Below are 11,751 nucleotides of genomic sequence, written 5' to 3'. Positions count from 1 at the left end.
CTGAAACGCAGATTCCACATCCATGCTAACATGCACATCATTATTATTTTTCCCTCATTATAATCACATTCCCAGAGCTGGCAACACATGTTTGAAAGCTGAATTCCTGTTAGGAAGAAATCTCTGACACTGCAGCAAATTTCTGCTGCAAGCATCTGTCATCGACTAATAATTTGCTCTTCTTTCTGTTTCGAATTCCCTGGGTGGGATTTGTGGCTAAAAACAAAAGCCCCAGACTTACCAGAGTCTCCCCTGCAGTCTCAGCACATCATCATCTCTGAAAGATTGCAGCTTAGAGGTCGTCTCCTTCTGGAGAGTAGCTACAGTTGCTGTCTGGGGGCTGTGCTTGCCTCTTCAGCTGCATCGTATTGCTGCGAGCTGGGGCTCTGCAACCACCTGATCTGCACTACACTGGAGGACTGCAGAGCTATCGCTGGTGCTGACTCAAATTTTATTGCCAAGCCAGCCTGTTCCACTGAACAGTTGGGCTTTCTGATTTGAAATCAGTTCACTTCTCCCATAGCTGTGCTTTCTGCTGGGGGAATTCCTCCCAGCACAAAGGGCAGGATTGCTGTCAGAGCCAGCACCGAATGGAATCTCCGCAGGGCTGTTTTGGCTTCAGCTGGGATTCCATTTCAATGTCTCTGTTTCAGAAGTCAGGTGAAGTTTGTGTTCTTTATTTATCTTCTGTTTAACCTCTCCTCCTACCAGAATGGTTCATGGTAATTGAGGGTTCCTCTCTTAAGGCTTTTTTTAAGCTATGTTACTAGAGTATCTCTGCACCATTTTGAAGTGTTTGCTACCCCTCAGATCAGGCTCTGGCTGTGTTGTCAGGTGTAACATAGCTCAGTTTTAGTATTTGACAGACTTCCATAGGAAATTTTCACCTGGATTTCTCCAGACAACATGGTAAGAGTGGCTATGGTTTATAATACTGTGATTTTTAACATGGAACAAACCTTAAAAATAAGATCTTGCCATAATTGGAACTCTCTTTAGGCACACATAGCTTATAGGAACAGGAATTAAAATGCATACCTGTGGTTTTTTTCTATGCCCATTGTATGCACAGCAGCCCAGAACTGCATCTGCAGAACTTAGGACTTGAAGTTTTAGTGGCAATTTAAAGGTTTGGAAGTTTATTGTTGGGATGTGTGCACACGTGCTCTGGGCATCCACAAATCTATTCCCTCCCCAGGCAAACTCAAAGCTGCAGACTCTGCCAGTCTGCAGGGATGCCATGGAAAGGTAGCTCCAGCATCTAGCAGCTTTTTTCTGTAAATCTAAGCAGTTTACCTCTGAGCCCTCCCTCCTGCTTCCTGGCTTACCAGGATGTGTGGGGTCAGACAGGACAGTGAGCTTCATGTGTGCTCAGGGCCCAGGAAGGAACATGCCAGACCCTTGGATACCTTGAGTTAGAAGGAATCTGGCAGCCATGCAACATGAAGTTCATTTTTAGAGTTTGTGTTCATAGCGTTGAGTGCCTCCTGCAAGTGCTGCTTCAGAGGAGGAAATCAGTGAATGAGCACCACTGCTTCTGCTCCTCATTTGCCTGGGTGTTCTACAACCTGGTTCTGTTTTACCCATAACCCCCCAGAGTATCTAGGCAAAAGAAGGTCTTTTTGTTCTTGTTCTTGCAGTGTTTGGAGCCATTTCAGCCTTTGAGTGGCCACTCTATTAACTGTTTACTTGCACTGTTCTCTGTTTCCCAAGCAATGGTGGAGACGTCACCCCAGTAAACTCTTTGGCAAGATTTGCCCTAAAGGAAATCTTGCTGCTGCTAAAGAACAGCAGCTGGCCTTTAGGAGATAGCTGTGAGACATTGCTGCTGGGGTCCTACCCCCTCATATGCAGCAAATGAACCTTTGGGTGCAAGGTGGAATGTTTGTGTGGAGGCATCTAGACTCTGTGTGGGATCCCAAGCTTTGTATCTCAGCAAATACTCAGCTGTGCTTTAAGTGACCAAAACACCTTTGAATTGGAAAGCTTTATTACCATTAACTTGAATTCATTGCATTCTCTTACACAGCCTAATAGGACAAATAGTTCTGAGAAGCCCCAGGCAGCTCTGGAGGTGTTCCTTCTTGCCAGCTCAGGTCTGTGTGTTCCATCCCTGGATATATATGTATGGGGATGCACCCCGAGGTGAGCATTCCCTGCTCTCTGGAGTTCCTGGTTGCAGATGAGTGGTGGGCACACTGTGGGCTGTATTTTGCAGTGGCAGAAGTAGGTTGTTCCCTTTTGTGACAGCTGAAGTTAAGAAACACTGGGGAAATGCCCACACTGTGGTCTCACTGTTCTTGCCTGTGTCAGCTTCTCCTTTTTCCAGTTGTTTGAAGAATACTTCCTTTGAGAAAAAAGTGAAGTGTGCTGGCAGTCAGCATTGGCAGCTTACAGAAGGGCTTCAGGCTGGGGCAGTGGTTCCTGAATCTCCTGAACCTGCAGCTGGGGTGGGGGAGGCAATTCTTCCTCTGCTTCCCAGTGAGGTTCCTGGTGCTTGCTGAGCTCAGAGCTGTGACCCTCAGTGGGTTCCCTGAGCCAGTCAGGTGGAGGTGGCAGCTCTGGAGGTCCGAGTAATGCATCTGGTTCAGGACAGGAGTCTGGTGCAGTGCTTGCTGCCTCTGAGGTAGGAGCTGGAGGAGGATCTGTGCTGGAAGCAGGGGAACTGGCTGCAGGGCAGCCTTCAGCTGGTGGAGGCAGCTGGCTGCTGTCATTGCTGGTGGGGCAGGGGGCTGCTTTCTCTGATGCAGTGGGATCCTTCTGGAAGTTTGTGTCCTGCTTCAGTCTCCAAGGCAGCAAAAACAAAACTGATGAACGTTTGGTGGCCTGCTCAGAGTCCATAAAGGTATCTGGTGTGTCTCCATCTGCAAATGGAGAGCGACCTGCCCAGTTGGCATCCACTGGAACTGGCCTGTTGCGGCATTTCCACAGCAGAATGATGATAACAGCTGTTAGCATACTGACCAAAACGATGCCAATCAGCAGTGCTGCTATCCAGCTCCCATCACTAGGTTCTGCCTCTGCTTCAGGGAGCTGGGCTGCTGTTGTCACAGGCAGAGCTCCTTGAGCTTTGTGTGAGCTGGGTCCAGTTGCTAGCAGTTGGTAGAGAGGAGCTTTGTCTTCTGCTGGACTCCTCGTACTGCTGTACACATTTCTCCCGTTCATGGCAACATTTGGAGGTACTGCTGCAGAAAGGGATTTCCAGATTTCCCCATAGAAGAGAAGCAGTATTGCTTGGTTGCTGGCCATTGTTTTTCCTGCAGCCTCTTTAGATGTGTTTTCTCCTACAGCAGGAATGAAGCAGAACGTATTAAGTGGAGAGCTGCTTTGTTGTATTGTTAACACTTTCCTGAGAGCAGAAAACTTTATGTTAATAGGATAGGAGAGAAAACAACCTCAGACCCAGGGTTTAGGATTTCATGCTTGTTGCCATTTGCATAATCAGCAGGTTTGTTGCTGACTTTCCAGCTGAGAAGCAGATTTTTAACTACTGTTCATTCTTTGAAGAGAATCTTTGGATTCTTTTTTACCTTTTTTCACCTTCTCAGAGAAACACATTAGCAGAGGAGTCCTAACCGTGCTTTAAAATAACATTTATCAGTGATGTAAATGGTTGTGGCTTGGAACAGAAAACAGCAGTGCTAACAAACAGGATTGACATGAGCAGAGACAATCACCTTGGTTGGAAGGCTGTGAGCTGAGACCAAAGGAAAAAACTCTTTACAGTTCTCTTAAGGTTTTATTTCCTCTTCTTGCCTCCCTTCAGCAGTTAAACGTAGAGCATAATGATTTTTAGAAGTGTCCAATCCTGATGCCGTGGTGGAACAGCACTCTGGTGTTCAGCTGTTTTAGAAATGCCTCTCTGTATTAAAGAGATTGTGCCAGAGTTGAGCTGATGGCGTGTGGCAGATTCCTTTTTCTTCCTCTGCTGTTTAGAGTTCAGGTCTCTGAGTCTCCATAGGACATGACAGATCTAAAGCACATCCCTTTCTGCCTGCAGTTACTTTCATGCAGTTTGAGCTAATTTCTTAGTTAGTGTAATGCTAGTCATGGGAAGCTTTCTCTGGGGAGCTAACCTGCAGAAATTTTTGGCCTTAAAGATATGCAAAACTTCATTTCATGCAGCAGTGTAAACCCACACAAGCAATAAACTAGTGCTCCTCCAGAACAGTGGAATCTAAGCTCTCTAGCAGGTTCAGGACAGGTAAAAAGGATCAATTTCATGTTGATTCTGCTCCCATCTTTTCAAAACACACTCAACTAGTGCTACCTGTACAGCTCAGGATAGTCCCCAGCAACAGCATCAACCAACAGCTCTTTGAAACCCCAGGAGCTTTTAAGATCAGACGTTCAACAAGAGCCACTCCCTGAAGTCAGAGACGTGCCCAGAGCTCTACACAATGCAGGTCCAAACCCAGTAATACAACCATGAGACCTTTCCATCCTGCAGTTGGTTCTTACCTGCACATTTCTCTTCTCTCAAGCAGGCATCCCCTTAGGTTCTGTCGGAAGCCTTTGGCAGGCACGGCGCATGCTGAGAGCAGCCTAAAATGGCTCGTTTCATGTTGAAGCAGGTTGCTGCAGCTAGGGAGGAAGTTTGCCAACACTTGCTGCAGGAAGTGTCAAGAGTGAGGAGATTACTAAGAGCCCTGTGTCCAAGTCTGCATGTTTCATGAGCAGACCTTTCAGCTCTTTTGTTTCTACAAAACTCACATTTTGTGCTGATTCTGTAGCAAATCCTCAGTGCCTCTTTGCCTGGCTTTGTGGAGAAGAGTTGCTTCTGGGTGAGTCAGGAATTAGGCAATTTTGGCTGGGGTTGGAATCTTCCTGATTGAATTTCAGTGGTGGGTTTGGTGCACTGTTGTGGTTATTATTGGAGAAGCAACCTTGGGCTGGTTGTAGTGAGTCATGGAAGGCTCTCTGATCACAGGACCCTGGCTTCCTTACACATCTACTCTTGTGAGCTGCGTTTCAAGGCAGATAACGACAGCTTCACCCCTCTGCTCCCTGGCTTAGTTCTGTGTCTGGACAACTTTGGTGCCTGCTGCCATCATTGGTGCAGGGCGGTGCTCTCTGAGCAGCTGTTTTCCCACTCTCTGTCCATGCCACTTAGTGTAACCCAAGCTACTTTCATTTGTCTCCTTGAGCATTTTTGCCTAGAAGGGCTGCCTGAAGAAAAGAAACCTGCCAAATATGTCCCCAGGTCATTTTGCAAGTGTTCTGCCAGTGCCAAATACTTACTGCCAGACCCTTCTGCAGCTTCTTCATCTCCTCCTGCTTTTCCTGTGGTGCCTCTCTTCTGACTTGCAAGTTCTCTTTTTGACTCCCCGCTCCTGTGGCAAACACAAATCCTGACCCCATTAGAGCTCACAGCTTCTTGCCTGGTTCCTTCATCTCATCCCCATTCTCTTCAACCCTTACAATCTCCACCTGGGATGTTGATTCTTCCCTTCCTTGCCTACTTTTTTCATGACACTGCTGGTGTACCCCTTGGGCCTGACATCTGCCTGTGTTGCTGGGTGCAGGTTGGCTACCCCCACAGATTCATCCTCCTGCTCTAGTTCCATTATCTTCCTAGCTGTGAGCACTTTTACACCAGGTTAGATTCTCACCTTTGCTATCTCTGCTGTTGCCTCCTGAGCTCATGGTCATATGGGGGAAGGAGAAGGTAACTGTAATGCAGCAGCCCCTGGCCCTGCCCCTGTTAGCTCTCGAGGTGAAGGATCAGTCCATAGACTATGTGGGTGTTGATTCAGCCATATGAGGTCACAAACATCCAAAAGAACAACCTCCTGTAGGATCACCACCACCTCCACAGAGAAGAAAGGAGAGTCAGAGTTGTAGGTGACTCTCTTCCGAAAGGAGCAGAGGGTCTGACATGTTTCTGCTCTGCTCTAGTGAGGTCTCACCTGGAGCACTGCATCCAGCTCTGGATCCCTCAGTCCCTCAAGAAGTATATGAACCTGATGGAGTGGGTCCAGAGGAGGGTCACAAAAGTGTTCAAGGACCTGAAGAACCTCTTCTATGGGGACAGGCTGAGGGAGCCTACGAGCAGCCTTCCAGTACCTAAAGGGAGCTACAAGAAGGCTGCAGAGGGAGTGTTTCTAAATGCCTGCAGTGACAAGACCAGGGACAGTGGTTTGAAATAAGAGAAGATCAGATTGAGATTGGATGTTAGGAACAGGTTCTGCACCATGAGACTGCTGGAACACTGGGACAGGTTGCCCAGGGAAGTAGTTGAGGCTCTATCCTTGGAGATACTCAAGGTCTGGCCCAACAGGGCTCTAGGCAACCTGATCTGGTGGAGGATGTCCCTGCTCACTGCTTGGGAGTTGGAATAGTCCTTCAGAGGTCCCTTCCAACCCAAACCATGTAATTCTGCGAGGTGATGGAAGATGGGCTGAGGATTCAATCTTATGTCCTCATTCATTCAAGCTGCCACAACCAGCTCATGTGTCAGAAATGTTCTTACAGCTGCACAGGACATTTAGAGCTTTGCCATAGGGCAGCTTTAGCACCCTGGTGCAGCAGATTTGCTTTAACCCAAGAAGCAGCCTGTGGAGAGCTGCTCATCTTCCCTTAAAACAACAAAGCTGTGTTGCAGTGAGGGCAGACACAGACCTCTCCCCAGGAATATGGGGGCAAAGCAGGTCTGTAGGAGAGTAAACACAATTTGTGGTGGTTTGAATAAATCTTTGGCACATTCTTATTGGTTGTGTTAGGACAAAGCGGAGTTTGTTCCTGTGTGCAAGGAATCATAGCTACTCAGCAGAGAAGACCTTTAGTGACCTTCAGCAAATGTCATAGGGATATGATATTCCAAAAGGCCTTGGGTCAGATTATTGGTAATATTTTGACTCGGAGAAAGAGTGTCACAGGAGTTATTTAACAACTGGTACTGCTGCTTTATTTGAGATAACAAATTGAAACACTTCTGCTGCTGAGCACAGACTACAAACTTCGAGTCCTGCACCAGCTCAAAACACAGTAAATACCATTCCAATCTCCATCTGGATCAGAAGCAGTGAAGCTGGTTTAAGAAGTTCTTGATGGAAAACCTCAAAAGGGTTGACAAGGGACCAGTTCCCTGATTCAATAATTGGATCAAAGTTGTGACTGAGTTCTGCTTTTCTAACAACATAACTTGGTTATAGTTGTGTAGCAACTGGAAGTGTAGTTACGAGGCTGACAGTCCTGTCCTGATCTTTGAGCAGGCTTCTGTCCTTTTGTTTGGTCCAGTTCAGCTCCTGTCACCATGGGTTCTAGTCAGAGGAGTACCTCCAGTTCTGACAAACTTTATAGTCTTCTTCCCTTCTGGATCTACAAGTTGCCCCACAGCATTCCCACCAGCAGAGAGGAAAGCCCCTAAGATCTGAACTTAGCTTTCCTGTGTTCAAATTCACGGTGTTACTTGGAAGAGAAATTTTTCACCTTACATTAATGACACAAAAAAGGCAAAAGATGAGTTTTTGCCTGAACATGAATTAAATCTCAACTACAAAATTGGTTAGAATGGGTTTGTGTGACTTTGGTGTTTTGTTTTCCTGTCCATTGCCTGTTTCTTCGGTGAGTCTCTTAGGAGTTTCATCATCAGTTTTCCTTTGGGTTGCAGCCTCTCTTCCTACTACTAAGTCTTGCATTGTCAAGTCAGTTCCAGCTGGCTCCTTGGGCATCCTCTGCCACGTTCCTGCTGCAGTTGGCCATAAGCTGTTAGTGGCCAGGATGTCACCATTGCTCCTGGGCCTGCGTTTTCCTTGCTGAGTTTTTTTCAGATAGGACATTTTGTTTGCCATTACAACTGTGGACAGAAATAAGAAGGTGCAGATGAGCACAAGCACTGCCATGACAATGAAGCAAATCAGTATAAGAGGCTTATTATCTTCACATGTGGTTTCTTTTGTCATGGTACTCTTGGGCTTGCTGCTGTTCCTGAGTCCTCCCATAGCAGAAACATCACTTCTGGCAGGAGGAGATGTTGAATTTGGGGTGGTTGTGAAGGATATTGACTGCAGGCTGCTTGTCTGTGTTCTCAAACTAGTTGTTCCGCTGCTGAGATTGGTGCCCAGAGGAGAATTTGTATTGGCTTCTGTTAGGTTCTGGCTTCCACTCAGGTTTTGGCTGATGGGATTCCAGGTTCCATTTCTATCCCTGGGATAATCGCTGTGGTTTGCACTCGTTTGCAGGCACAAAGAAAAGATGATCATGGCAGAGAAGGCAAAGTGTGGTGCCCTGTGCATCTCTGCCTTCATCTTCCTGTGCAGTCACCTGCAAAGGCACAAATGGTGATGTTAGTGCAACAAACCCTGGGGCTTGGGGCTTGACTCAGACTTCTCAGGGAATAGCCAGCAGCAGCCTTTTGGATGGCAAAAATAGGTCATGACCTCATTTTAGTGGCTGTAGGAGGATGAGTTCAAGTACTAGGTACTCTGAGAGAGTATAGGTTGTCTTGAACTTGTGACAGCTTGAGGTTTTTAGAAGATACATTAAGATTAAAAAAGAAAATAGAGCAAAGAGGGAAAGGGAAATGTTTCCTACTAACCACTCAGTGATGCAGAGGCAGACTGGAGGTGGTTCCCCCTCTTCAAAGCTGGCCATCTTACAACTAAGTTCATCACTTCTGCTTTTACACAGTGGAAAGAAAAACCCATCTTAAATTTGCAGATTAGTACTTCTTACTTTGCTGTATTCCCCTGAATGTGGGAAGTGTAGCCCTGCTTTAATCTCAAATATTCCTGTAAGTGACAGCAGGAACTTGTTTGAGTTGTTGCTATTTCTCAGTGCAGCTGTTTGCAGTAGGAAAATCTTTGTTCTGTCATTTCTCTGCTTCGTTGTACCGTGGGGTATTTATCACACATCTGCTTCTCAGGTAAAGTGAATTTTGAAGTGTTCCAGACAATGTTTACTTGAATCCTGGCCAAAAGCTAGCAGGCCTACCAAAGAGCTTCAAGCATTCACTCCCAGCCATCAGAGGGGTGAACTGGAGTTGCTGGAGTCCTCCAAGGAAAGGAAAGAAATGATGTGCCTGATACATAAGCAGGGAACAAACAATGGGTGCCTCCTGACCTGACAAAGGAGCAGCAGAAGGTGTTTGCATCTCTTACTTTGCAGCTCACCCATTACATAAAGTCAGGCTCCATTCTGAGAGGAATCCCTTGCTGTTAAATTGGAACTGGAAGCCGTCATAGCAATCATCTCCAGCTCAAGTGGGATTTGCTCTTTGTATGTAAAGGTTGCCTGGAGGATGCATACTTTAAAAAGGGAAAAAAGCAAACCCAGCAAAGCCTTTTTTTTTTTTTTTTTTCCTTCCTTGAAACAAAACATTTGACATGAAATTTCTGCATGCCATGCAGGATGGAGATACCTTTGGTGGTACAGAGATACCCCCACAAGACATGGCCCTGTCCAGGAGCTGCAGCTCTTTCTGCCTGCACAAGTCCAGGGTTAATTGTAGCATTCTAGAGCAGATGTGCTTTCCTTAAAACCAGACAACTGATGTTGTTGAGAGCTTCTCTTACATGCATGAGAGCAAAGGAGCTGATCATTAAAGGGCTGGGGTTTCTTTTTAGTTCAGCCCTTTGTCCCTGGGTATCGACAGGGTCCACTGTCAGTGCACAGCAAGGGCTGCAACCCAGAGAGCAGCAGAGCTAAGCAGTGACTGTCACTGCCCAGTCTTTGGAGACTGGTTGTGAATAACCTTTAACATCACTAGAACTCCAGTTAGATCAGCTCCCTTAATTCAGTCAGAGATGCTATTTGTATTGATTGTGAGGATTTTAGGGTTGCTTGAACTTCTTTAAAAACACTTTTGCTTATCATTTTCTACAACATTTAAGAGCCTTAAAAGAAGAGAAAGGAAATGTTGTACTCACCTAGCCAGGAGAGAGCCCAATGAAAATGGTTGTTGCAGATGATTTGTCCTTTAACAACAAAATGTGCATGTATTTGCTCTCAGGATGCCAGTGCCCACTGGCATGCAGCAGGCAGATTTAGTGCTGGTATTTTGTAAGCAAATCAGTAACTGAAACCCTCTGTCGTTAACTCTAAGTGGTGGACTCAAACCACAGAGATGACACATTTCCTTTGTGTAACAACCATACCATGACATGTTGGACGGGGAAGAACACCAACTTGCCCAAATTAGCTCTCAGAACAACAGGAAGTAACACAGGAGGGGAAAAAAAAAACCACCTTTGGCATCCAGATACTCTCTGTTCATTGAATTTATCTCCCAGGTCATCCTGTGCTCAGGTGGTTATCTCAGATGGTATCAGGAGCAGGGTCCCAGTGCACTCAAACCCACACAGTATTTAGTAGCTCTGTCCATAGCCTGTTGATTTGCTTTGAAAGAGTTGAGCTAATGCTGGCCTGAAGCAGTGGTAGGTATTTAAAAGCACCTTAGATGTTCACCCTTTAGATGGATTTCGTTTTTAATTGACTCTTCGTGGTAGAATTCTGCCTGCTGTGCTAGCTCTGGAGGCTTGGTTTGGACACTCACCAGTCTCCTAGAGTTCAGGGAATCATTAAATGAGAACGGAGAGTTCTTAAATATTTCTCTGTTACCCCAGTGCTCTCTGGAAAGAGTGATTTTGTAGGCAAATCCTCTGTACTACTCAGAGGACTGACCATGCTCCAGCAGGCATCAGAGGATGCTGCAGTAGATCCCTCTGAGATCCTTTGAAAAAGTTGGGGTGGGAATGATTAATTAGTCTTCATGAAGACTTCTGAAATAACTGCATTTTTTTCATACATAAAAACATATAATTTGAATCTCTGAGTTGATTAAGAAGTTAGTTTGAAAGACTTTTACTTTCAAACAAACTCTGAGCTCTTCTCATGTAATCCAGTTTGGATCCAGTTGATGCCCTGCTGCGCTCCCAGCATGGATTTTATTTTCCCTTTCAGCTGAATAAACCTCCTGCCTGTCTGGAGGCTGCTTGGCTGTGGCACTTCAAAGTGAAGCTGAGTTAAATCCCAAGTGAAGCCTCATCATACTGGGCACCAAACTTGGCTGGAGCGTGAGCCATGCTGTAAGAGCTGGGCAGGTGCCTTTGGCTGTAGCTTTGCCTTGGCGGTGTTCTGAGAGCCGTGGTTTGGTGCAGCAGTGTGTGCCACGCACCCCTCGGGTGGTTCTGATATGAAATGCCAAGCCCACAACCTCTGTCTTGTTTTCTTGCAGATTCAAGACTGGTCAGATCAATGGAGATCTGCTGATCTACCACGTGCTGCTGACTCTGAAGCCATACTATGCAAAGCCATACGAGATCGTGGTGGACCTCACCCATGCTGGCCCCAGTAACCGCTTTAAAACAGACTTTCTTTCCAAATGGTTTGTAGTTTTTCCAGGCTTTGCTTATGAAAATGTCTCAGCAGTTTTTATTTATAACTGTAACTCTTGGGTCAGAGAATACACCAAATACCATGAAAGGCTCTTGACAGGTTTGAAAGGCAGCAAAAGGCTTATTTTCATAGACTCTCCAGGGAAACTGGCAGAGCACATCGAACATGACCAGCAGAAACTCCCAGCAGCTACCTTGGCTTTGGAGGAAGACTTGAAAGTGTTTCACAATGCTCTCAAACTGGCTCACAAAGACACCAAAGTTTCTATTAAAGTAAGTCCTTTGAATGCTGTTCCTAGTGAACTGTTATGTTTCTCTAAGGGTTTGAATATGGTTTTACTCTCAGTTTTCCTGCATTGAGGAGAAATCACAGCTGCATCTTTAGGAAGGATAAAATTTCACACATTGACCTCTG

At 46.0% G+C, this 11,751-nt stretch overlaps 2 protein-coding genes across 3 annotated transcripts in view; one reads left to right on the top strand and one right to left on the bottom strand.

The window, feature by feature from the left end:
* The window catches only part of NF1 (neurofibromin 1), an 87,059-nt gene that overhangs the window by 51,827 nt on the left and 23,481 nt on the right, over positions 1 to 11,751 (top strand). For both annotated transcript variants that reach the window (XM_054394392.1, XM_054394391.1), the window contains one exon: positions 11,177 to 11,609. In XM_054394392.1, the coding sequence (XP_054250367.1) occupies positions 11,177 to 11,609 (433 nt within the window). The remainder of the gene's footprint in view (positions 1 to 11,176; positions 11,610 to 11,751) is intronic.
* EVI2A (ecotropic viral integration site 2A) lies at positions 7,485 to 8,249 on the bottom strand. The gene has a single exon (XM_054394395.1). The coding sequence runs from the start codon at positions 8,247 to 8,249 to the stop codon at positions 7,485 to 7,487; it is 765 nt and encodes a 254-aa protein (XP_054250370.1).

The sequence above is a fragment of the Indicator indicator genome, chromosome 30 (assembly GCF_027791375.1).
Source record: "Indicator indicator isolate 239-I01 chromosome 30, UM_Iind_1.1, whole genome shotgun sequence".
In the NCBI taxonomy this organism is placed as follows: domain Eukaryota; kingdom Metazoa; phylum Chordata; class Aves; order Piciformes; family Indicatoridae; genus Indicator; species Indicator indicator.
Note: the sequence above shows the minus strand (reverse complement) of the source record. Positions and strands in the feature narration are given on the sequence as shown.

Excerpts from the sequence above, each read along its gene's own strand:
- EVI2A (XM_054394395.1), bottom strand. The coding sequence starts at position 8,249 with ATGAAGGCAGAGATGCACAGGGCACCACACTTTGCCTTCTCTGCCATG.